The sequence below is a fragment of the Lagopus leucura genome, unplaced genomic scaffold (genome assembly GCF_019238085.1).
Source record: "Lagopus leucura isolate 7727_CA_CO unplaced genomic scaffold, USGS_WTPT01 Super-Scaffold_73, whole genome shotgun sequence".
Taxonomy (NCBI): domain Eukaryota; kingdom Metazoa; phylum Chordata; class Aves; order Galliformes; family Phasianidae; genus Lagopus; species Lagopus leucura.
In genome coordinates this window covers 48694451-48721944 of record NW_024962252.1, presented here as the reverse complement: position 1 = coordinate 48721944, position 27494 = coordinate 48694451, and the positions used below count along the sequence as shown (strand labels likewise).

The window sequence follows — 27494 nt, the reverse complement described above, 5'->3', positions numbered from 1 at the left end:
GAGAACGGTAAGCAATTCCTTCTTTATTACTGGATTGTGACTACTACATTTCTTGGGGGTAAAGCAACTATATCTGCTGCTGCCTATCCTTACGGGCTGTCTGGCCACTGAAGGGAGCTTTTAGCAAGTGGCACTGTAGGTAACAAAATGTAGTTTTTGTGGATGGAGCTGTTGTGTGATGTTTAGTAAAACTTCTCCTGAGGCTCAAACCAGCCCAGGATATGGTAAAGTGACTCACTGGCTTTAGTCACACGGCCAATTTAAATCCTTTCCTGTCTATGCAGTGGCTCATTTACTTAGGAACAGTCTGACAGAAACTGTTTTAGACTTACTGCATGCTAGACTGCTGAAAGATCAAGAGGTGTATGAGCAGGAACAGCATATGCCTTTCTTGTTGTTAAAACCTGTGTATTTTAGAACTACTCCTATGTTAATCTAGAGAAGATTGGATTGCGTTAGACACTGGAGGGACAATGTCTTCCTGCCCTCTGGGGAGGAGTATCTGTCACCTAAGTAATAATTTGTCATATAGTGTTGTAGTGCTCCTTTTCTTAATTAATATTTTTATTTCTCAGATTCTACATCTGAGCTTTAAATTGCAGTTAGTGCTTTGGCCAGGCCAAGGGGGAAAAAGCCCTATTATAATTTTCCTTTTGCTGCCAAGTTCAGGGATTCATTCATGCTATATTATTTGTACTGAACCATTAAACATCAGCGTCTGTACAGAGTGCTTATGCAGAATAGGAGACTGTATAGACTTAGCTGTTATTGAAAAAAACAGTACTAATATCTATTGTGATAGTGTGAGTGGTTTTCCAATACTGACGGTGTAAAACTTCTGGGCAAGCAATCAGTCCTGGCAGTGGCAAATGTCTATCTGCAGTGACAGATATTTTTCACTTAAAACTATTTACCACTGCAGAACATCACTACCAATACTTTCAATTAAACTTCACAAGCCTCTGTCTTGTTGATTATAAAATACATAACGTGGTCCACAAATGGGAAATGAGTCTAAAATTAACCAATGATCTTAAAACATAGTAGATACTGGAACTGAATCAAAGAATCAAGAAATGATTGAGGTTGGAAGAGACCTGTTGGTACATCTGGTCCCAAGCCTTGCACAAGCAGGGACTCCCAGAGCAGGGTGCCCAGCACCATGGTGGCTTCTGAAGATTTCTAAGGAGGAGATTCCATAGCCTCTCTGGGCAACCTGTGCCAGTGCTCCATTGCCTGTACAGCACAGAAATGCTTCCTAATATTCAGAGGGAGCCCCCTGTGTTTCAGTTGGTGTCCGTTGTTCTTGTCTTGTCACTGGGCATCACTGGCCAGTCCATCTCTGTCTTCTCTGCATCCCCCCCTTCAGGTATTTATACACATTGATCAGGTCTCCCCCAAACCTCGTTTTCTCCAGGCTGAACAGTCCCAGCTTTCTCATCCTCTTGTTGTAGGAGAAATGCTTTATTTCCTTTATCATCTCCATAAGCTCTCCATTAGACTCTTTCCAGTACACCCATGTCTTTCATGTCATGGGGGCCCTGAACTGGGCACAGGATGCCAGGTGTGGCCTCACACCTCCCTCTACCAATGAATTTTGGACACTTTTTTTTTTTAATTTTTATTTTATTAGTTGTCATTCTTTGACATGATGAATACTTACAGCAGTATGTTAAAAAAAGATACAATTAAGTCTCTTGGCATCACTGCATAGCAGTCACAGCATTTTCACACAATCTAGTGCTTCCTTTTAGAATGATGCATATGGCAAATATACGCACATATGTGGGCTGATTCTTGGTCCCGGTGAAGTTGGTGGGACCAGTGTTTGGCCCATAGAGTTGTACAAGATATGTGAATATGTATATATAAAATGCTTTACAATAAACATGACATATACAATCTTGATTTCAGAGATAAGCAGAATATATTTTTACATCCAAGTCAAACTTATGCTCTGCACAGATAGTTTATGTACCTAAAATATTGGATGACTTATAGAAACAATAGACTAATAGTTTGCACCAATCAAAATAATTTGGACACATGTTCATGGCATGAAGCTTGCCTTGTGTTTTTTTTCTGTTTCGTTTAGGTTTTGGCATGGATTTTTTTCTTCATTTTAGATTTGCAGTATCTTAATTTAAATTTTATTATTGAGTTTGTGGGTGATGGTGTCAGGAGGAGAGCGGGAGAATCTTAAGGAAAGCTTATCTGAGTTCATTAGAATAGAAGGCTGTAGATGATGTTTGGTATCTGATACCTGAAAATAAAAGGAGTGATTCTCCTTTCCAAGAAGAGTCCATATGAAAGGGCTCATAGGAGTCCACCTCTGTTTTGATGGAAACTTCTAATAGAAAGTTCAACCAGAGTTGAGAAAAGCTGTTAAGACAGCTGTGCAGTTTGAGATGCAGATCATTCCATTTGCTGTGGTAGCAACCTTCTCGTTGATCGTTCTGGGAGAGTTTGATTTTCTTACTGAAAACCAATAGTCCACATGAAAAGAATAGATTTATGATTTAGAGATCGTCTGGAGGCGCTACTTAATGTCAGCTACTCATCTGTCTGTTTCTATTTTTCAGAAGTATACATTTGTTATAGTTCTTGTTTTCCCATTTTGGTTGGTTTCCGGAATGTCAGCCCTTAGGAACCCAAAGGCAGGTCAAACCTTTACTTAGTGGAAGTGCGTATGTACATATTGTTCTAACCAATGTAAAAATGCCACTTATTACCACTCTTCAGACTTTGCCTCTTTGATGAAATGATTTAAAGAAACTGGTTTTAATTAATTAAGTGAACTGTATTTGTGTGGCATTGTTAGAGTGTGTTATGCTTGTTCTTAGCAATTATCTGCTTCCTTCATTACATATACGAAAAACCCAACTCAGTTTTAAAACTGGAGAGTCTTTTAACTGTAGTGGCCCAGTAGCAAAGAAAAATGATCTACTAAGTCTTTCTGTAAAGTGGCTAATAGGGCTGCCAGGGTAACGATCCATAGACTTTGTATTGTCTGCACATTTTTTCCATTCTGTTCATACACTGTCCTGTTGGCATCCTTGGGGAGAAATCCCAGCCCCAAAATGTTCTCTAAACTCTAGATAATACCAAGCACTTACCACACCAAGCACTGGTGTTTCTGATTTCGCTGTAGCAGGTACAGTTTGGCTTGTTTTGTGGAGAATCGTATAAGATAGCATTAAAGTCGGAAAAGACCTCTGAGCTCACCTAGTCCAACCACAGATTCCAGTGAATCTAGTTGCCAGACATCTGTTGCCAGAGCCTGATTTTTCAGCTCACTTTTGTCTAGAGCACCTGCGGCAAACTGGTCTAGGCCCAAACTTGTGTAATGGGTTTGCCTTCCAACTACAGATGCATTTCTGGAGCCACCTATTTTGAGCACTGTTTCATTAGATAGGGTGACTGAAATCCAGCAAGAACATTAAGTGCACCCAACCTAAAGCCCGAACAAAACAAACAGCAACAGCAAAAAACCCTGTTTGTTTTAAGAGCAGCTTTTCAAAGTTTATTAGGAAGATTTAACTTGGTAAGAGCAGTCTTGTAATAGGCCCCTTAGGCTCTAATTACAGAAAAAACCTTGGATGCACTGTAGCTGTAACAGAACTTGACATGCACTAAGCTCTCCTGTTGGACCTATTTTCTGGATGCTCCTCAGCAGCACATTTCTGTCAAGAGCTTTTTTTGCTGCTAGGCACCAGGTTTATTTAACTAAACCTCAGAATGCTTTAAAAAAATTCTTTAAACTAGATGGAAAATGGCTTCAATTTCTTAGTATAAAAGACAAAACAAGGGAAATGATATTTTTTTTGTATGTACTTAAGTGCTTGCAGGCAGCCCATTATACTGCTTGTATAATGTCCTAATAATTGTCCTGGATCTGTCATGAAGAAATATCTATAAAACGCTGTAAAGTGGTAATGCTGCCACCTCCACCATCAGGTGGTTAAAAAGGCATTTATGTCCTATAGTTAGAAATAATTTTATTCTACCACAACTCCTTGACTTTGACTGTTATGGTGCATCTAATATATGAGTTTTGTTTAGAAGAGAGAGGAAGGAGACTAGTGATTTCCACCTTCCTATTTCACTGAGTTTCAGTCCTTTTCTCTGAAGATACATATCCAATGACTTAGTAGAATAAAGCATCCTTTACTAAACCTTATGCTTTTTGTTTTCCTTTAAACGTTAGTCACCTTATGATCGTGAAGACTTTGTCTAACAAAGTCAGTGTTCCCTGTAACTAAAAACAAATTCTACTGCATCTACCCTTGCAACTCTCCAAGCAAGCATTATTCCTCTCAAACACCAACTTTAAATAGTGCTTTGTTGGTCTGTCCAAAGACACTTCCTCTGAACGTGGTTATGTGGCCATATCTGCTAGTTCTTTTGGAAAACAGCTGTGATGATTTGATGTGCTGAGGGTTTACAACAATGCTGCACTTTGCTCAAACACGATTAGCTCCTCTGGGGAGAGAGGGCAATCGCTTTGGTGCAATGCAGTAGTGCTCAAGAATGCAATCTCAGTGAAATCATGGAAGCTTAAGGGAAGCTTCGTATAGAATGATCTGAGGCTGTTTATGACACAAATAGGGCCATGTATCTTTCAGAAAAATGAACATAGCATTCATAGAATTCCTCAACTACTACGACAGTTACAAGGATTTTCCTTACAGGCTGACTTTGAAAGCATTTTTTCCTTCAATGAGTGAGACAGATCTAGCAGTCGGTTGAAGGTTTTTCTTTCTTTCTTTCTTTCTTTTTTTTTTTTTTTTCTTTTTTTTTTAATGAAAAGAAAAATGCAAATACATTTATATCCTGGCTATCTAAGTAGGAGAATACAGGGGGGATCTCCACTACAGGATCACTTAAGAAAACAGCTGGACACCAGAATTAGTAGGATGTCGTGCTTTTTAGTTCACTATGCTATTTAATAAAAATTCACTCTTGAATAAATGTTAATTTGATTGAATTGTTGAACTGTGGTTGTAGCTGTGGGCTTCTGGCTTTGCTTGTTTGTTTTGAACTAAAACTTCAGGCTCTGTGAAGCCTTTGCCTATACTGAATGTGCAGGGTGCTACGGTTTTAACAGCACGGATCCATATGGAATGTGTTTGAAGTTTTCAAGAAGTTGTCCTGCCAGGCTTCATTCCTTAATGACCTGTGATATACCTTTGATAGTGGAAAGGCAGTACAGAATTGTATCTTGTAATCATATGATTTTGGCAGCTATCAGAAGATGAAGGATGCTAAAAGTTAAGGCTTTTATCCACAAACAATGGTGAATATTAATAAACTCTATACCATATTTACAAATGGTTTCTCTTGTATTAAAACTAACAGTATTCTGTTCACAGTGCCAATGTTTTTTACAGGTAGCAATCCCACAATACTCCAGTATTTTGGCATGGGAATCAGTAGCGTCTCATATTTACAGAAAATGTACACATATGAATATAAACACGTTACTTGAAACAGTACTCAAAAGGTAGATCTGTTCGTGTTTCAAAGGGTTAGACTGTACAACACCTTCCCTTTCATTTGCCAGGGAATACCGTTCCTTGCAATGAGAAGATGCCTGTCTTTCTTTTACCCAAAGTGGCATAAAAATGATTACCAAAATGAGCCTTGTTACACTGGAGTTGTGTACACGGAGTTGTGTAACTTCAGTCCAAAGTTCATACATCTGTTTAGTGCACAGAATACAAAAGTTAAAAAGGCTTTTATTTTAATTACTAAAATAACCGGATTCTCTCTGCCCTCTGTGAGCGCTGTCTCATTCAACCAGTGTCCTCTGGGTTCTGAAGATGCTGGTGGTTTCATGCGCAGCCCAGCTGCCGGACTGGAAAGCGTATGGCGCTCTGGGCCTTTGTACAGATGTCACAGTATGACTCATGGTAAATGAATACATAACCAAGAGTGCCTCTATCCTCCCCGTTCTCTCAGTAATCCTCCCTGCTTCATGGCAGCAGTAACTGGCTCGGCTTCAGCTCTGCTGGCTCGACCTGCATTCAAGCAGTTCATGATCTGAAGTGACGGATGGCATCAGGCATGTGCAGAATGAAGAGAGGGGAGAGAAAGATGGAGATCCAGAAAGGAACCAGCAGAACCATGGGCTTGTTCATAAGGACCCTTAGAGCATCTGCTTTGCTGTTTCTTCCCTTTCCATGGTCTTGACAAGAGGCTCCTAGCTCCTCAGGATTTTGCTTGCTGCTGTGATCAAGACGAAGATAGCAGTGCTATAAGGAAAAGTGCAAAGCTGCCACTAAGGAGTTTCTTCTTCATTTAAAGTCTGTTCCTGGCTGTCAGTTACTTGACCTGAGTGGTCATTGCTCCTACTACTGCTGTGTTGCTTATGGAGCAAACTCCTCCACTTTGCCTTGTTCCTCCTGAGATGGTTTAACATGTTTTCAGATAAGGGCGTATCTCCTGTAAACTGGGCCCACCTCTCAAAGAGTGGCTCTACAATGTACGTCATGAACCCTAGGGAAAGAGAGTACAGCAGGTGAGGAGCAAATTCATTGCCTGAGAGCATTATCCCCTGTAGCACCTCAGCAGAGTACAGTGCTACAAGTTGTGAAAACTTTGAGGAGAAATGACAATAAACCTTCAAGCAACCATCAGTTCCTCTTGAAACAGGCAGCTTTTGACCAGCACACATCACCAAGATTAGGATCTATCTGTCTGGGGTAAGCTTGGGGAAAAGAAAAAACTGACACTGGTTTTTAGTGTCAAATTTTAGTTATTCTAGAAAAAGGGGAACAGGTTCCCAGCTGCAGCTGTGCATGAGATATGAGAGGAGCTGTAGTGGCATCTAAGCCCCTTAAAGTGCTTGAAGTTATCGCTGCAATAGCAGTAAGTGCTGCTGTGGCTATTCTGTTTCCTATTCCAGAACTTTCCAGGCTGCAGTAGCTTGTGGGCTTCTGAATACTGTCCTATATGTCATAAATACCTTTTGTACTGCAGAGTGCAGACAAGGACAGCAGTTGAGATGTCTGTGCTGGCCTTTAATATCACATGGGAAAACTATGCAACAGCTTCTCTAAGTTAGAAATAAGTCTGTTCTGACTGCTGAGGAGTGACCTTAGCATGGGGTTGTACTTATGAATAGGAAAAGCTTGTATTTAAGTTATTGTACTTCTGGCAAAATCGCTGATAGATGAAAGCAAATGGAAATAAAACTTCTAAGTCATAAACTGGAGTCTGATTCCCACAAAATCGAGTTCAGAAAAAAGGATACTTCAAAACCCATTTTAGTGTATGATTGCATCCTTGCTTTTATATGGGGACAGACAAATGGTAGCAGGTTTATCTGCATATGGTATCTGCAGTTTGCTGTAACAATACAGTTGGGTTAAGAGACACATTAAATTACTTTCTGGAAGAGGAAGATAAACACTTCAGAAGCAATCATTCTGGTGCGAGAGAGGTAGTATTTAATGGTTATACAGCTGTCTGCTTAACATCCCATGCATATGGTGTGAAACTGCAAATGCATTTATGGAAATGCGAACTACAAAGTAGCCACTGGGCTGCTGAGTGTCATCTGCAAACACTGTCATGGAAACTTGCTCGCTGCTTGAAATCAATCTGCTGTCCAGCAAAGGGAGGCTGTGGGGATAGCAGTGTGTAGCACAGAGGAGGAGAGAACTGCTCAGTTCTTTGCAGGTAGTGTGTCAGGCTTTACGGAGGACAGCTCAAATGTTTTTAAAAAGAAGGGAAGATGAAGAAACTGGAGTTGCTGCCCTGACTGGATGCCCTCAGATACTCAGAGAACTACTAAGGCAACAATGCATATGGCCTGAAGGCTCTTAATGAATCTTTCCATGTTCTGGATTCTGCAGGAGCATCATACTGTGGAGTGTTTATGAAGAATCTGTAGGAAACTGGACAGGAAAATAATGTTGTTGCTACTTTAAATGAGAGGTTTTGCAGTGCGCTCAGCAGTTGTGGGGATGCTTTTCCCTCATCATCCCAAACAGCCAAAGTATTCCACAGAAATAAGCTTGCAACTGGCTGATGACGCATTTGAAACAATGTTGTGTGTCAACTGATGAAGACAGCAAGAAGTCAATCCTAGATCAGGTGTTCAGTATTCACAAAGCTGACCTTTGCTGCTGATTCACTGGGTTTATGTTCCAGATGGATTTTATCACGTATCGTGTTTCAGTTTCTGTTTGAGCTTGTGCCACACTGAGATAAACACAGAGGAGACAGAATGAAGCTAATACTTACCAATCTGAATGCTTGGTATTGTATCCTTCTGTTGATTACAAAGTGGGCTTATTTCCAGTTCAAATTTTTGTTCCAGGTCACCTACAACATTAAAAAAAAAAAAAAGAATTTCTGCTACTTTTGTCTCCATACCTGTGTCAGACTCATACAATGACTGCAGCTGTATGGTTTTGAGCAGCTGGAACCTGGCACCAGTGAGAACCACGTTAAATGTCCAAATATGCCTTTTTTTTTTAATCTTTTTTTTTTTTCTTCAAGGTATCAAAGCGAGTAAGCATGCAAAGAAGAAAAATCTCTCTAAGGAAAGGTGACTTTTGAATGAACATTAAATGTAAGCACTTAAGTATTTGAGAATCTTCCTTTTTAAGATAGCTGCTGTGTTGCAGTGTGGGTTGCTACTGTGTGCTTGTGAAAAAAGCTGTTGAAGGATGATGGTGCCTGGCAGCCCACAGCTGTGTCTGCACTAGTAAACTACTACAAACCAGAGTAACAATTCATGTGTTAAAAATCATAGAATTGAGGTTATAAACGTGAAAAAAGGATGTAATTCAAGTTTGTCTTACATTTGTGTCACATGTGGTTGGGTATGGGATCTATGTTTATGCTGAACTTGCATCATTAATTCCCTGGGTAGTCCAGGAAATCCTCACACAGTCTTCTGCACACAATGGACTTGAAACAAAGTGGTTGACTGACCTCCTTGCCCCTTTCACAACACAGTATGGGATCAAGTGAAGGATGAGTTCCTGGATGTGAACCTGGAACTGTCCTGAAGACTTCTGCAGTGACTAGCCCACACTCTGCTTTAAACTGTTGATGAACAGCTGGGTGAAGGATCTGCTCACCCTTGCTACCACCCCAACTGCAGCAAAATCGACTAAATTGGGCACTGAGACAATGCTTAAAAACAGTCAGTAGAAACTGCTCCTGCAGGTGCAGAAAGGATCATACAGGACACTCCCATACATAGCTGCATTCCAGCCTGGTCTAGTGGGTGGTGACCCTGCACGCAGCAGGAGCGTTGAAACTAGATGATCATTGTGCTCCTTTTCAACCCTGGCCATTCCATGATAGCTAAGAACATTAAAACATTTCTTTTACGCCTAAAGGCAATGGATAGCAATGATCACACAGATGCTGCAGTGGCAGGAGAGGACCACAGGTCAGCTGCATAGAAGAGCTCAGCAGCAAAGCAGCTCTGATTGCTCCAGTTGAAGATGCCGTTGCCATGCAGACAGCAACCACCTGTCTCAGAGGGGAGATTTGGTTTCCACATTCAAGCATTAGCCCATTAAACGATTGCAGCAAATCAGTATTTTTTTAAACACTGTGAGTGGAACACTCCTCTTTTGTGATTGTTTACACTCTCAGAGACACTACCAGGCTGCAAGTCTGTGGGGTACAGACTCTTGCCCACCTACGGCACAGCTGTGTACAAGCTGTGCTGTTCTGCTTGTCTATTTTATTTACTAATAAGGATACTGCAAGTGCTGTTTAGAAGAAACGTATCCATAAATAACATTATGCTAGAGCAGACAAAACATCATATTCAACCTAAAAGAAACATTTTGCTTCATATTCACTGTTTCTGTTTAAAAACACTTTTATTTTATACCCACTAGCAGACAGTTTTGACTTGAATTTTTTACTGCTGCTCAGCCTCTATAGTCCTGTACATACTATGTGCATTCCTAAGCCTTACCTTTCTCTCTATTACACACACAATTGAGTTTTAAATGTGAGGAGACTGTTTTCATTTTAACTAGGTAGTTAGGAAATACCAGGGAAACATTTTGAGCTTCACAAACAACCAAATGCTATTAAAATGGCATTAGAAATGTTTTGTAAAAAAAAAAAAAAAAAAAAAAAAAAAAAAACCCACACAACCAAAAACAAAAGAGCTCAAACTTCTGTATGCACAACAGAAGGAAAATTAAACAATGCACTAATTCTAGTATTACCTGCCTCATCTGTAGTTAAAATCAGACCAGAGGAGCAATGGTTTTCAAATATCACAAAAAATACCTTCTAGACCCAGCATTGTTTTTAAGGAGGTTGAAAGTCCTAAAATAATATATATTATTTTAAGTAATAATGATGTCTTACTGTATGGTATACATTTTTTTTTTTTTTTTTTTGTGCACACTTACCAGGATTATATAGCCACTACTGACAGTCAAACTGTGTTTTTTGTACATTCTCCCACATATACTGCTCTTATTTTCCTTGTACAGCTCTAACTGGTCTATGTATAGTGCATATAACTGGTCTCAGAGGTGTATTTTAGAAATTCTGCTGGCGTGTTTGGTTTGGAGTCTTGGGGAAAAAGCAAAAGTTTGCAAGAGCTGCGGCTGCTGCCTTTCTCAGCGTGGTCCCTCAAGGCCCTAAAGATGTGGTATGGGACAAGTGGGGCACTGCCCTCATGTCTTGGCTATCTGATAACACAAGCCCACATCCTGCAAGTTGCTTCTGTTACTGCAAAAGCATTGAAGTCGAAGACATTTCACTGGCTTAAACTGACATTGGCCAAAAATTAACTTGTCCTATTTGTCCTTGCTTGTTAGTGTTAGGACTAGCTGTACCAGGTACCAGCCTAAATGTTGCTTAATAATTTCATACAGCAGAATTTTAACTGAATTGAGTACTTCATTGTGTGCTCTTCCAGAATTTGTACTGCTTGCCTGAGGCTCTCAGGATGCTGCAAACAAAGAATTTAGCAGTGATTAAACTCTGTTGTACCCCGTCCGTGTTGTAGCACAGCATGACCTTGCCTATGCAGATAGAGCCAAATGGTGCAATTACTGTGTTTAAAAAAAGCCCTGCATGACTGAGCTCTCTGCAGGGGTCTGAAGCATTTGCAATAGGTTCTAGCAGAGTACTGGCTTGCCTACTTTGTTCCTGTAAGCCACGTGAGGGGGGCTTGCCATGCTGGGGAACTGCTTTTGAACTCTCTACATTTGTACGCAGAAGAGCGTGTCATGTTTGGGAAACTCAGAGGGTGAGACTGCTGTAGGAGCTGCAGTGAGAGTCTGAACATGAGATAAAACACAGCGGCTGGTGGGATGATTCAAGGCCAGGCTGGATGGGGCCCTGGACAGCTTTATCTAGTGCCTGATTTAGAGGATGGCAACCCTGCCTGTGGTGGAACTAGATGATCCCTTCCAAACTAAGCCAGTCTGCGATTTTAGCGTACTGTAGCCCTGACATGGTTTCAGCTTGGAAATGCTAAGTCTGGCTTGAGGGTCCTCAGTGAGGAGGCAAGCTGCGGGTTCCTCTGTGAAATTGCAGAGCTGAAATGCAGCACACTGTGAGAGGATTTGAGGCCTGAGGCAGGCTGCTGCCATGTAGCAGCTCTGTGTCCTGAGCACAGGGCAGGGGCTGACCTTGGCGGTAGAACTCCTCGCAGACCCTCTCGCTCCACTGCTTGCTCAGCTGCCACAGCCGGCAGGGGTTGCAGATGTCAGCACACTTGAGTGCAATCTGAAAGCAAAGGAGAAAAGTGGCAGCGAGAAAAGAGATTGTTATCCAGGAGTGCTTCAGTGGTACATCTGCAGTCGTGAAACTCCCAGGCCTCACTAGCAGGAAGGGTTAAGATCACCTGTTGGGTGTTGAGTCTCACCCAAATACTCCTTTTGAGGAAAGAACATTTACTTCAGCTGCTAACAAACCTTTCATTCAGCCCTACGGTTTACTGCAGTGAGAACAAGAGGAGGGCCAAATTCCAAGATGGCAAAATCTTCTGGATATTCCCTGCTAGGAGCAAGCCAAGACAAGCTGCAGGCTGGCTCCTGCTGATTGCCTGGCTCAGCTCCACGTGGGATGCTGAGGGAAGGACGAGCCAAGCCTGTGTGAGACCATTCGGGCGTCTCTTCCCTGTGGTCTGAGCGACCTCTCATCTCACTTTAGTTACACTTCATTTTAATGTCTGTGTGTTTTCCTTTACAACACTCAGCACAGGGCCCTCTGCATTGCCTCTGTCTGGCACTCACTTAGCTAACTAGTGCTATTACGTGCTTTGCAGAGGAATGAGTACAGCATGGCAAGAGATTTTTACAATCAACTAACTGCTTTGGAAAAGTGAGCTATGTAATGGTCTGTCTATCTTACTGCTTGGAACAAGGTGCTGTGAGCCTCTCATCTTCCCAGATAACCTGAACACAGTTAGTCAGCAGGACAGAGGGCAGAATTCATCTGGCACTCAGAGAGGAAAACAGAAGTGTTTCCTGTATAAATTCGTATCTATTAACCAGAGGAGGGAGGTCTCCAAGCCTCTTTTCTTTCTGGATTAAATTGAGCAGGCTTAACATTACTGTATATTACTGTGTATTAAAACAAGATTCTTTCACAGATGAGGATAGGTTAAAACTTCTTGTTTTCTTTTTTTTTTTTCTTTCTTCCACAAATAATCCTCCAACTAAACAAATCTCACCAGGCCTCTGTCCTAGTTTCTATCTATCTTCAAGGAAGTGCTACAGTTTTTTGCTACAGTTGAGAACTGTAAGCCCTGTGCATTTGCCTGTCTTGCCTAATCTATCCAGAAATATGATAAGCCTATCATCCTGCCCTGCGCAGGCTGTGCAGGAACCTGACAGAAAACCATGTTTCATGGAGAACAGACTAGCAGATCTCTGCATTTCTCACGCTTCTGAAGGGGAAGAAGCAACAGATCAGCACTTACTTCCTCGCAGCTGTCACCTTTCCCATAACCTCGACAGAGTGCAAATGTGAAAATGTTTGTTTTGTAAATGACAATGATTACACTCTTTTATGTATTTAAAAAGAAATTGTCATTTCTGCACAGAATCATGTATATACAGCTACTTTAATCACAATAATGCGTTAATAGGTAGAGGTTAATTTTGAAGAGCCTGTTAATGACTGAAGCTTAGCTGAAAGAATCAGTTTGAATCAGTTTGATTTTTAAATAAAACATGGTTTCTTCATTAGCTGGAAAGATCCAGTAGAGAAACACCTGCTGCCATGGCAACAGCTGTTTCCACAGAGACAGCTTATGAACATCAGTCGCAGGAACAGAACTTGAACACCTGATGTCAGGTTGGGGAAGAACACCGAGAAGGGGGCACTCCTGCTCATCACTAGAAAATAACACCAGCAAAGCGATATTTGCCACAAGGAGAACAAAACAGAGGCATTGTCTGAAAGAGATGTGGTGGCCTAGAAATAATTAGTAGCTTATCATCATTTCTAAGCATGTGACACTCATGTTTCTCCTGCATTCTCAGCTTTTTAACTCAAGGAGATCACATAAGGTAATAGTAGAGGCATCTTAAGCTTTCCTGACATGCCAGGTGGAGGTAACAGAGGAGGTAGTGGTAGGTGAGGTGATGTGGTTGGTCAGTCATGTTGTTCTACACTATTCTAATGTGTACTAGGAAATACTATTACTTGAGAAATAAGTAAGAAAACAATAGTGGTAACAAATTTTTAGAACTTACCTGAAGCATAAAATGTCTGTCTCGTGCATCCTCCAGTCTCAGATCCTGATTGTCAAGGTGAGATTTCAGACGAATCAAAAACTCATTTTGTCTGTTGATGTCTGTTGCCAAGATCAGGGAGCCTAACTGCTGTTCGATGTCTTGTCTGCAATTAAGGAAAATAAGCCCCATCAGTCATGGAACCATTGGACTCTAATAGCTCAAAACAATCTGCTATAAACCACAGCTAGCATAAAGCTCCCACAATCTTTATGGATCCAAACTGATCAGATTGGTCATTTTCTGCTGGGTTGATAGGATACAACTGCTCTAGCTGCCTAAATGGCTTTGGCAGGAAGGGATAATGGGGAAGAAAAACACTTGTTTGTGTAGGTGGATGTGAAAGCTTCCAGAAAGGACTAGGAAAGGCAAAAACAAATAACATGGTGCATCTAGAAAAACACATCTTACTCCAGCTGCTCTGAGCTGGGTGCTGAATAATGCAGCTTTAAAGTAGTACTGAACAGAAGTTGTCAGTTTGATGTGAAGGATTTCTAGAGGGGAACACGGCTTACTGCTTCCAGGTAACTTGTTCATATTCCTGGCAAGGTCACCTGCAATTAAATCTTAGTATTGCAGGGTACTCATTGTCTTGATCTCCATTTCTTGGTGAGAGCAGCAGGACATTCAGCCTACTCCAGGCACATCCAACCTGCAGCCCACAGGACGCTTTTCATGAGAAAGTCTCTGATAAACACCTTGAGAGCTCACTGAGAATTGCAGCCACTGCCATCAAACCAAACTGATGCGTTAGTTTCACAGAAAGAAGGCCACATATCCCACTAGCTTTACTACAGTTTACTACAGTTACAGATACAGTTGCTTCTGTATATGTTTTAATAAAAACATTAAAAATTAAAATAAGTTTAGTTACTTTATATACATTCATTATATTTTTTAAGAGGGTTGCTGTGAAAGTTATGTCTCCTGTTTTATTATGTTGCCCCATGGCATCCAGAAGCAGATGGTGGTGGTAGGCAGTAGGGGTTGAAACTTCCCAACAGTTGTGCGACAGATGGCAGCAGAGGGACAGTGACAGAATGGCATGAAGCAGTGCATGTCACGGAGCTCCTCCATAAGGAAACAATGGCACCCACTGGCATTTATTGATACTTGCTGAATATTGATGGTGATCGAGGAGTGAATGTGAGCACAGTGAGGCGGTGGGTGGGTGGTGCATTTCATCAGTAGCAATAGTGATGGTGGGTCACCACTGCTAGTGCAGATTTTTTTATAAGCATTTTTTTATTTACTGCTGGTGAAAAAGCACAGCTAATGGTGGTTACTGTGTTGTAGTTGAGAATTTGCTCCATTAAACAGTGTTGTCGTGCTCTTTCTATTCATTCTAGTTTCCATGGAAATAATTAGGAGGCATTACTTTTGGAGCAATCTTTGTAGATGTGGCTCTAGACAACTCCTTTTCACTCAGTGTAGCCCAGGCAAGCCAAAAAGTTGGACAGCCTACTCTGAAGTCTGACCTCTCTGCCCATGCCCCTTTGAAGGCGAGTGATGGAAGCCAAGGATTAGTTTAAGAGATGCATTTTCTCTAGCTGACACTTACGTCACCTCCTTGGGCAGGTGAGCGAGGAGCCGTGATTCTCGAAGCATGCCTATTGTAGACCTCCAGTGATGATTTTCTAACACGGAAACATTCTGGTAGGAACAAAAGGGATACATGCAAGGATTAGGCAGGTACATATGGCACAGTTACGTATCTGTCACATCTCGTGATGCCTAGAATTGGTTGAAAATTGTTTGCTGTAACAAAACAAAACTGATCTGAAAATCTGTGCTTTAGACAGATTTGAAGAATCTATCTGGATTTCTAGAGTTAAGTTCACTGTGCTTGTAGGTATTCTAGCTAAGATCAACCCTAGTTACTGGGGAGAAACAACAACAAAACAACAACTTTCCAATCATAAGCACTCAAAACAAGCTATGAAGCTAAGAACAAGTCTGATGACTTTTGACAGTAATTCTGTTCATCAGCCAACTTAAATAGCCTTCTTCTCTTCTTGCCTAAATACATCAGGATGGGCTTCTGCACCCCTGTACTCTGACCAAGGAAAAAATAAGGGATGCCCCTGCATGCCTGCTGCAGCTGTTTTGAGCTAAGCTATTGCTACTGGGTTGTCTGCATTTCTCTTCTGTCATACTATCAACATAAACATGGAAAGATTGCTGGGTCAAGAATGCAGAGCAAGCATATCTGTGAAAAAATTACGCTGGGCTCGCTGAATTAAAATATGGCATAAAGTTAATTTCAAATCAAAACACTGTAGATGCACGTGTGAAATACCCATCTTTTCTTGTGTTTATAGGGAGATTTCTCCCTTTCTGTTCTCCTGTCTGCTCTCAGCTACAAGCAGAACTCCAACAGAAGTGTTTTGCATTTTGTTTTTGTCTCTGCACCTCTTGGCAGTGGCTGCTCTCAGCCACCTGCACAGAGCAGAGCACACTGGGGGGCCCTCTGCCCACCTTGTCAGACCTCAGTTCTCCCTCTAAAGCACGGCTCATCAAATGCTTTACCTGCATGGAGAGAGGTGCTTGTTTCCTTTTCTCTCTGGCTGGCTCACAGCTGAGTTTGAGAGACTGTCAGCCTCTGCTCTGCCTCTACTTTTACTGTGCTGGCATGGAGCACTCCTGAGCTCCATATGCAAACCTGCTTGCCTGACATTTGGTCACACTGAAGGAGAGCCAAAGCACGACTTAGCATGTAGGCATCCATGCACATCCTTGCATCGAACTAATAGTTACCCAAAGGAAAAAAAAAGTCAGGGATTCAATCCAGATTTCCATTTCTGTAAATTCCCGCTCTTTGCCTGCTGCTATTTGAGAACTTAAAGCCAGTACAGCATCCAGTATCCCATATTTAAAGTACATGGAGCAGGGAAAAGGAAAGGTCAAGTTAACAAGTGACAAGGGAGCATGAAGTCATATGACACCCCTGTTAAATGCAGGCAGCCAGAATCCCTGAAGCTGTTGCCAACAATTAGGAGTCAGCTATTCCACCTAGGAACACTCTACTGCCTTATTAAGCCTAATTGTCATTAGTTATCTGATCACTTAGGCTGGAGGGGAGATAATCCAAGCAGGAAGAAAACCCATGTGATGGCTTGCAGGCTGGTGTTTTTAGCTTCGATCTCTAGAGGTTATTTTCCCACACTTTTTTAAAAATTATTTTTTGAGAAATTATCAGTAGCAGAGATTTATTTTAGAAGCGGAATGTTAGGAAGTCTCTGTCACAAATACTGCCTAAAAACTAGAGGACTGCCCTAACAAAAACTTCAGGACTATGGCAAAATCTCCAATCTGTGACAGGGCCAGTCATAAGGGTTGGAGTCTTTCAGCACCAACGCGTTATAGCTGGGAATCCCAGGGCCCAGCTTCTTTCTGTGTCTCACACAGGACAATTGAACATACCACCAATTTCTTACGTTAAACTCAAATGTTGCATGGGTAGGGCAAAACAACAGATAACCTCTTGACATAAACAAAGCAAGTCACAGCAAACTCTTGATTTCTATTTTCACAGAAACACAGCTATTAATGAGTCTTCCTCAGTTAGATTAATTTTTAACTTAGAATATTCTATTTCTGATACCTTCTTACAAAGGCTGAAGTCGACTCTTCTGAAGGATAGAAATCCCTACATCCCTACAATCACCATTTAATTACTATGAATTACATTTAGTGAAACCAAAATGATTTATGGCATCGCTCAAGTCTATAAATACAGAGATGTACATATACCATACACATGCAAGCAAAGATACCCTGATTATACATAAATGACAACTGTAGATAAAATGCAGTAACTGACATGGGCCAAAGGTTTAAATATGTTCAGAAAAGACCACAGAAAACAGTGGAGGATGGGTTCATTGATGGTCATTGACCCACCAGTGAGCTGTACTTTCATTTCAGGGAGCCTTCCACTACTGCTTGTTGGAGTAGAGAGGATAACTACCAGGTGAGAGACAACACTGTATTTATCCCAGGCATCTGTTTCTCTCTGGTATGTTTTAGTGGTTGCTCTCAGAAACAGGATACTGGTCTAGACAGTCTGTGGCATGACCTATGGTGGCTGCTTTAAAGTCCTTTCCTTATATCTCTGGGATGTTTGTGCAAATATCTACAACTCTTCCTTTGTTTTTTTTATCTTGTTAAGTTGCTGCATTCATTAGTTGTTCCGTTTTCCTAGAGTCATGTGAAGCAAAAGTTCCCTTTAACATGCCAATTTAAGACATCCTTGCTGTTTACGTGCTTGCTCAAGAAAAAAAGAAATACAAACTGACACCATTGTACATATTATCGACCTGGTAAGTATTTTTACCTGGTACAGACTGGCAAGGTGGTGTTTCGTTTTGATCAGAAATGGCTGGTTGACCCCTGGATGATCCACATCGTGAGCTGCAGCAGCCAGCAGTCCAAGCATGATGTCCGATGGGGTGAGGAAGCTGGCAAGCTGAATCACATATTAATCACAACAAGAAAGCAAACAGTAAACACTTCCCCTGGCCTCATCCCTCCCTTTTGGCAGACAAACAAACCAGCTGACTACATGGAACTGCTCAGTTTTGTACACAGACATCAAAAACAAAATAAACTAATAAACTGAGAACAACCTTTTCGAGGTGACTATTGAACAAATATCTACAAAGAATCAGACTATGTTAACGTTACTACAATCTGTATTTCTCATCTTTTTGTTGTTTATAGCAATATATGGATTGTTATACAGGTTTTTGAGAGGTTTTAAACTAAAAGATTCAGTTTAAAATAGTAAGTACACCAGCAGGCCAGTGTGTGTTAGTTCCCTTGCTCGTTATTTAACAACACCAACAACACATCATGCTTCACTTTTCTGGAACAGCATTATGCTTAGAATGCAGTGCTTACAAATTTTTGAAATTTCAAAATGGGCCACTAGATTATGTCAGATCAGATGCTGGTATTTTATAGGAGAGTATTATTTAATTTTCCAACTTCAGACATACAAATCTGAAAAAACCACCCAGACTTTTTCTACTGTGTAGTTTATTATTCAGAAGCAAATTGTGTTGTCACTGGAAAAAAAAAAAAAAAAAGAAAACCAAAAGACTTAGTATCTAATGTTTCTGAGAGTGAGTTAGTTATTACTAGCATGATGAGTGTGTACAGTCTATGATATGAAAGAAGCATGCTGGGATGAGGAATTAACAAGATGGATGCTGGCCGTCCTCTGCACTTTTTGTCAGAAGAGACTTGCAGATCTTGCAGGAGATGGAAGTGAAGGAAAACTGAGGCTTCCTCCTGTCCTCACAATTTTTATATTCTGGTCAAAACATTTGCTAATTCTAGCATAATTTTGTTTTGTTTAAGTCAGGTCAGGAAAGATTAGTTATGCTTTTATACTGTGGCTCAGCATTATTTAGGAGGCCTACAGGAAAGCTGGGGATGAACTTTTTATAAGGGCGTGTAGTGACAGGAAAAGGGGAAATCATTTTTAACTGGAAGAGGTTTTTAGACCAGATATTAGGAAGAAATTCTTTACTGTGAGGGTGGTGAGACACTGGAACAGGTTGCCCAGAAAAGTTGTGGATGCCTCTCTCTGGAAGCAATCAATGCCAGGCTGGATGGGGCTGTGAGCAACCTGGTCTAAAGAGAGGTGTCTCTGCCTATAGCCTATGGTCTAGGGGACTAGATGATCTTAAGGATTCCTTCCAACCTAAACCATTCTATGATTCTATGATTACAGTATTAAAGTGCCTTCCAATAATGCAGCATCATAAATAATAAATAAAATAATATAATATCATAAATAAATAAATAAATAAATAATAAATCATATAATAAAATGCAACATCATAATTGTCTAACTCTCATTTTGTGAGGGCTTAATGCAACATTTAAGAAGCTGCTGCTGGCTCATGTAGAGGACACCCTTTCAACAAGACCAGTCAAAGGGACTGTATGCCCATTTTTGGTGTTCCACTGCCAAATTTAGTGTGTTGAAATACTGACATGAGGGCTGATGCCCTGAAGTGACCAAGGCATGGGCGGGCACTGCCTTCTACTGGCACTGCTGGGAGGACTGCCACATCAGGTGGATGGTTGGTGACACTGTCACAGCAAAACTTGCCAGAGCTCATACAACAGCACCTAGACACATAATTCACAGGATGGGAGGTAACTTGAGTAGCTTCTCTGAAATTGTAAGCTGACTTCAAGTTTGCAATAATTCTCTGCTATCTGAAAAATAGTACTTAAGTGTTTGGTTTTTTTAATCCTGGAAAAGCAACTTTGAGCATTATCTGAAAGCAACGTCAATGTGAAAAGCTGTCCTTACCTTAGGCTCCCTTAGATAGCAGTGCATAGCCTGCGTGACGTCAGCAGCGTGGACAGCATTGTGGTAAGGGTTCTGGCTGTGGTAATCTTCTTGTACCATAACTGGAAAACAAAACAGAACACAAAGATCCTTTTGTCTCTGAATTCCATGACCACAACTGGGAACTGGGTTTAAAATACAATTTGAAGTTTTGCCTTCAGCTGCCTAAGGAGTTTCTTCAAATACCTGTAACTTAGACTGGTGCTCTTATTGCGATACCTTCAGAAAAAAAAAAAATATGCATGAAAGGATTTGTGAGGCCCATGGGGATACACTCGGTCAGGTTCATAAATCAACTCTTTCTTGCCTTAGTGAAGGCTCTCATTCAGGAGTAAAATAAATAAGGAAGAAAGGCAAACTTATCCACAACGGAGTGTAATTATTTAGGCTGCTGTCACGGGGGAGTAATATGTCATTACGGCAGTACAGTCTGATTTACAGCAGCAGGAGGAGAGGCCCTCACATCCTGGCACTATTTGCTGTTTGAGGACTACAGTCCAAGGCATTCCTACAGAGAATTAAAAGATACTGCATTTGCGTATTTGAAGAAAGATCTCCTGTGACAGCCACATCTGCGCTTCCATTTTAAAATACTAGTCTCTCCTCCTGTTTCAGTTTGTGGAACTGGAAGAGTTCCATCTGAATGCATCCCTGTTAACTCTCATTTGCACTAGCACAGAAGACCACTGAGGTTTGTACTTCATGTTCACCTGCTCTTTGCAGCAATGCCTGCATCATTTTGGGGCAATACAACTCAAATGGTAGAAGTTGCATGTGCTCTCACCCAAAATGCTCTTCTTCACACCATCAAATTGATCAAACAGATAAAATTACCACAGTGCTTGTCTCCAGCCTGGGCTACACCAAAGCAAATCCCAGCCTATACGTTGTTTTCAGTTAATCTGAAGTTATAGTGAGTAACCCTTTATACCCTCCGTGCTTCAGCTCTCATTAACTGAATATTCACCTCATGTCAGGCCACAGCAGCTAGAATAGCCAGGGAGATCTGTCTCCACATCAGAGGAAAGACTTCCAGAAGTAACAGTGGTGCATTTTTTTTTTAGAGATCCTGCCTTTGAAACTCTATCCGACACTCAGAAAAAACAGCATTCAGCTGCATTCAAAACATAATGCAGAAAGCAATTGATTTTGGCCAATTCCTTCCTTTGGTTCGCAAACAGCATGGGGCTAATATTTCTGTTGGCAGTAACAGCAGCAGGGGCTTTCATCAACACTGTTCAGTGTAGACAGCTTGATATAATTTGTTAAATTTTGCACTTAAGCTTTTAAATGCCCTGGGTCTCAGTGGTCTATTAGTGAAATAATGCTGCTGTACCACAATTGTATTGTGCACGGGTAGGTCTTGCAATGCACATCTGTCTGTGTGGGCCTCCTCTGCCTGCCGCATCTCTGCATGACATTTTTCTAAATCATCAGTGCAACTGTGGTATTGAGATGCTTAAGTCCAATACAGAGTCTTTTAAGACACTCAAGTGACCTAACAAGTATTGAAATGAGACCCTCTACTGCCTGTTAATTGTACCCTAGTAGATAGCACAGAAATATTTGAAGTAACTAAAACAACATTGTGATTTTGCACAGATATGCAGAACAAGCCAATGCCTTTTTTGAGGCTCTATTTAAGCTGTAACCTGCATTTAATGATGATTTAAAGGTGAGCACTTACCTAAAAACCTATGCAATGTAACCATATCTAGCTGGAAATGGTGAATAAGTCCATGCATGTTGAAGAGGTGACAAAGCAGTGTTACGAGACTGTTTCCTAAAAGCAGAGAGGAACAGCTTAGATTGCTTTAAACGTGTAGTTATCAACCAAGACTAAAAAAGTTGGTAGTTTCCTTTTACTTGGTTCCTATCACCTTAGTTCCCAACATATTAGCTTAGATGATACTCATATACTCAATAATAGCTTATATATATTATTCTCTTGCACAAATAAGACTTGACAGTTTGTCTGTGTCAGTGAAATGCTCTATTCTGGTGTCCCACTGCATCTGCTATTTCAGTTAGACACAGAAGGCCAATCGATCCACTGGAAATCTTCTGATAGGATTGTTTGTAAACCACACCATCTTCATAATCCAAGTTCCCTCCAGAAATGACAGGAAAGAGCAAATGGCTTTTTTGCCATTTTGGCTTGCCATACTGTACAAATCGATTACTTAATGAGAATTCTGTAGCTTGCAAATTGAAGCTTTTGATTTTATACACAACTGTGAAACATGTACGTAATGCACATAGCTAGCTCAGCTGCAAGTGCATCTCACAATGATGCGGACATGAAAATGAGTTACTGATTTATGATCTCAAGTCCCACTTGGTAATGTTGGTCTGACTGTGAATTTCATAGCAGGAACACTGACAAAACTGAGCCTAACCATATATCAAACTATATTATATGATCAATTATACGTACACACAGTGTTCAGAAAAGCTTGCGCTGTGTAATTCAATGCCAGCGTTTCCAGAACGGTTAGAAAAAAACACCTAACAAACCAACCCATACAAAATAAAAACAATGTCTGAAGGGAGTCTTTTCTCATTTAACGTAACTCAGGAAAGAAAACAAACATATGGACATGGAGGCTTACTTGGCCTTGACTACTGAACAGAGGCACAGAAAGGTGATTTGGAAGAAATGTTTTTATTTCCCTTGCCATTTGCAGTTCTTTCCACTCTTCCCTGACAGTTGCTCAGCCAAATTACCCTCTAAACCAGCTTTCCTACGTTTTCTGCCACTGCCAAACTACTTAGACTGGGAGCAAGGACTGGGGGATCTCATTCCTAAAAGCAATACAGAAAGGCCAAAGGTGTGATTGTGACCTCTTCAGCAGCTGCCCGACACACATTCACTGCACAGATATTACTTGGCACATGCTAGTATAGGCACATATTTAAAATCATACAATCATTAAGGTTGGAAAAGATCTCCAAGATCATCCAGTCCAACTGTCCACCTACCATCTATATTGTCTACTGAACCATGTCCTTTAGTACCACATCTCCTAGATTCTTGAACACCTTCAGAAATGGTGACTCCATCTCCTCTGTAGGCAGCCTGTTTCAGAGCCTGACCACTCTTTCAGAGAAGTTTTTCCTAATATCCAGCCTTTATCTCCCCTGGTGCAAGTTGAGGCCATTCTCTCTAGTCCTATCACCAGTTACATGGGAGAAGAGGCCAACCTCCACCTTGTTACAATGTCCTTTTGGGCCGTTGTAGTAGAGTGCAATAAGATTTCCCCTAAGCCTTCCCTTCTCTAAGACTGAACACCCCCAATTCCCTCAGCTGCTCCTCACAAGACTTGTGTTCCAGATTCCTCACCAGCTTTGCTGCCCTTCTCTGGACATGCTCCAGTTTCACTGAGTTTTAACGCCTTACATACTTTTCCTATTTTAGTCTATCCAGATTGTTGACCCAAAGTAAAGGTATTTTTGGTTAAAGGCATTATCAACTGATCTACTCATGTATCTAATTGGCCTGTTTTAAAGTTGCTTTGGAGTTTCCTACATAAAGGAAACTGAAACACTTCCTTGAAACTAATAACTAATTCATAATAAGCAAAACGTGACTATAACAAATATAACAGATTACATTAACACACAAAAAAAAACAACCCACACTTTAAATGTTTTCCAGTAGTTATGAACATTCTGGCAAAAGCTTGAAAAGATCAAGGATATGATTTTAAGAGGAGCTAATTGTGTCCAAGTCTCTTCAGTAATCTAAACTGGAAAATTTAGTAAAATATTAGTTGGACATTTTTAAGATAGTCATATATAAGGTACCCTAACTAGATACATATTTTTCTTTTTTAAGTACTTACCATTTGTCAAGCGGTCAAACAAGAAAATGTCAAAATCCCATGTTCCCACCTTGGATAACATATGCTAGAAAAACAAATACAAAAAGAAGAAGTTGGTATGTCAAACTGCAAAGTAGATTGAAATCATTATTCCATATTGAAGTTGCAGGAACCAATTACCCGATTAAAGCTTTGCTCAGGAAAGCTATAGAGATGTATTTTGAAATACCAAAGTTTAAGAACCAAATTTAGCTGTATTATGAGGACTGCTTAGAATGATTCAGAGAGAGTCAACAAGGCTGGAAAAGATCTCCAATATTATCCAGTCCAACTGTCCACCTATCACCAACATTTCCCACTGAACCATGTCCCTTAGTACATCTCGTAGTTTCTTCAACACCTCCAGGGATGGTGATTCTACCACCTCGGTGGGCAGCCCGTTCCAGTGCCTGACCACTCCTCTGGAGAAGATTTTTCTAATATCCAACCTGAATCTTCCTTGGTGCAACTTGAGGCCATTCCCACGTTTTCTTATCTGAACAATGAAACAAAACTTACACTCCATGGAATATTTTAAGATGTGTAGAGATCTGGAGACCCATCTTACCCGTGCTTGCCCAAGGTAGTCCTCATCCAGCAGGTACAGAGAAGCCTGTGGTATGATTCCACGGAGTAACCGGGATGCATGGAAATACCTCTGAAAACTTAACAGTCTTTTCACCTTTTTCTTGGTGCCAATTTCCCCTGAGAGTGTTGTATCTACAAAAAGCAATCAGTACAGAAGACCATAAAGACCAAGATCAAGGACAATGTTCTCATTTATTTATTAGAGAGACACAGCAAAAAATTTGCTATAATGATTCAGAAGTGATAACATCCATGCTTCTTGCCAGCCCTCATGAAGGGGAAACATTCAAATTCCTATACCTCAGCGTAATACATTTGTTTAGTTCAGAAAAGAAATACATCCCAGTAAACAGAGTAGTAATATAGGAGTTGGAAGGTCTGAGTTCAAGACACTGCCACAGGCTTTAACGTGATCCAAGCTAAATCACCATGGGAGGAATATATCATGTAACTGTGGAGGGGTTAATAGGTAGGCAAATGAGACAGGACTGGCACAGCAGCATGATTGGTCTCTTGCAAACAAACAGAAGTAATGTTTCGTGATCCATAGTAAAATGGAAAGCTTCTTGCAGGCAAACAGACAGGGAACTTCTCTCTACAGCTGGAGCTTATAAGAAGTTAACAGAACTTCTTTATACTGGGCAGACTCCAAGCAGACACCGGTGGCCTTATGCACAGCATTTGCAATACAGCAACTACTCTCATTGTCAATTTGCAACAAAAGCGTGACACCAAGAGAGAATTCAAAATATGGCCTGAGAGCACAAATGCATGACTCAGTTTTGGAAAAGGGCAGAAAAAAGCAGCAGCAAGAATAGGTTAACAGCCCCACTGCATTACACTTTCCATATACCACAGCAAACTATAAATGAAGGAAACGCCCTTTTCCCACTTGGGATGTAAACACAGGTAATTCCTTCCCTTTTTAGTTATACAAAAGAATACGTTCCTCCAAGTCAGCATCCAGATAATTTTAGGAAACGTGTGGCTAAGTATGCCACACACCAAAAAAAGAGAAAAAAGAAAAAAGAAAAAAAAGGGTAGCTCTTGTACAGTGATTAAATCTGTCATTAGTGTAATTAAATTACTTTACTGCTAAGAAGAGAGCACCATGCAGGCCTCCTAAAGCTGGCAGTGACCTAAGTCATTCCATCTGAATTTTTAACAGAACCTCATGCACAACTGGAATGTTTGCATTTTGCAGTCAGGTCTAAGTTTTGGAAAAAGAGGCAGTTGTTAGAAGGTAGTAAGAAAGATATGACAGCTTTGTTGATGGGAGGAACCTTGCAAGAAATTGATAGTTAAGCACTCCTTTTAGAAAACAGTAATGCTGGCTCATGTTAAGCTTTTCATCTATCAAGACCCCCAGATCCTTCTCCACAGCACTGCTCATTTGTTCTGTTGTGAAACTAAAATATTATTTGGATATTGCTTTTATGTGTTTTATCATTCCAATAGTTTTTTTTCTGATAAGTTCTGATTAGTTGTTTTGGGTTTTTTTTTTCGTTTCATTTTTTCTTTTTAACCTTAGATGGTTCAATATTTGGATTTCTCCAGGAGCAGATGTGAGCACTTACTGTAGCAAATTTCTTCTTTATATAATCCAACAGTTCTCAAACAACATAGTTATGGAATGACAGAAAGTCAGTAATCACCAAATACTTAAAATAACTTAGGAGGTATTTTCTTAGACTTGTAAGTCACAGATTTGTGCCAAACACTCCACTGAGTTTTAATAACAAAAAACCCCACACAAAATAGCTTTATTACAACTTGGAAAAAGCAGGAATGCTAACAGTAACAATGTCACTGCTACCAGCCTGGAGTTAGATTTTCAGGTATGATGTGCCAGTACCTTCCTGAGCTGTTACACGTTTTAAATGCTGAAACATCATGGCCTACTGAAAGGGTAATTAACATATACACATTGCAGCAGTTATCCAGTCACAACTATATGTCTGGCAGGCTCCTGTCTTTGCATTTTGTTTCACTTACTGCTTCTAAGAAGTTGCTGGCATTGAGTTTATTTCCTAGATAGTAAAACACTCTTAAAATCATTATGTTTTTTTTTTTTTTTTTTAATCTGTGTCAGCTGTTTTTTGACTTACCAATTTCCCTAAGTCTATCTTTGCTGCACACCTGTCACTGTTTAAAATTCAGATGCAGAATTCCTACAGATGGATGATCTTAGAGCTGATGGTCTGGGCAGTCCCAACAAGCAGAAATACACTTGAAGAACTTTGTGTTCTATCCGCTGGATTACCTGGCTGTTTCAGCAGCACAGACAACACTACCAAAACACTCACACATCAGGTAGAAATAAAACATTTCTTATTGTGAAAAATTTTCCAGATTGAACCATCAAATTTGTTGCTGATGCTATGTCATACTGTTTCACAGATGTATCATGGGTCTCAACTGAAACACAAGCCATGGAGACAGCCGACAGCACCTCTGAAACAGAACCTGCTTCAGATAAACATTACATTACAAATATACTAAATTGCAAAATACTATGCAAATAAAGGTCACCTACAACAATCTGTTGCCCTGCACATCTCCTCTTATGAGAAAAAATTCACAGTATTCAAATGTATTTTCAAACTGGGCTCTTGACAGAAGTGCCCAAATGCTGCATCGCAGTCTATCAACATGCAGACTTTGGATGCTGTCTTAAAGTATTTAGCGTTAAAAGCATGTCTTTTAGGTCATTCCAATAACAACTGATTTGTCTATGAGTCATGGGACTTGTCAAATGATTACTATAGGCTTTACTGGGTTACTGTATCATCCTGAGCAACATGCCTCATTACGATGCAACACTCAACTATTACCATCTCATCAGCATTCGCTCTTTCTCCTCCTCTCATCAGTGTTAAAAACAAAACCACGTGAGGAAAAAAAAAAAAAAAAAAAAAAGATCAAAAA

General features: G+C 40.5%; 1 protein-coding gene across 2 annotated transcripts in view; it reads right to left on the bottom strand.

The window, feature by feature from the left end:
• Positions 1-3692: 3692 nt before the first annotated feature.
• PDE7B (phosphodiesterase 7B) overlaps positions 3693-27494 on the bottom strand; it is a 164766-nt gene continuing 140964 nt past the window's right edge. For both annotated transcript variants that reach the window (XM_042877859.1, XM_042877852.1), the window contains 10 exons: positions 24547-24698; positions 23961-24024; positions 21803-21898; positions 20077-20177; positions 18082-18213; positions 15307-15398; positions 13707-13851; positions 11634-11730; positions 8251-8331; positions 3693-6498 (listed from right to left, as the gene is read on the bottom strand). In XM_042877859.1, the coding sequence (XP_042733793.1) occupies positions 6281-6498; positions 8251-8331; positions 11634-11730; positions 13707-13851; positions 15307-15398; positions 18082-18213; positions 20077-20177; positions 21803-21898; positions 23961-24024; positions 24547-24698 (1178 nt within the window). In that variant the 3' untranslated portion in view covers positions 3693-6280. The remainder of the gene's footprint in view (positions 6499-8250; positions 8332-11633; positions 11731-13706; positions 13852-15306; positions 15399-18081; positions 18214-20076; positions 20178-21802; positions 21899-23960; positions 24025-24546; positions 24699-27494) is intronic.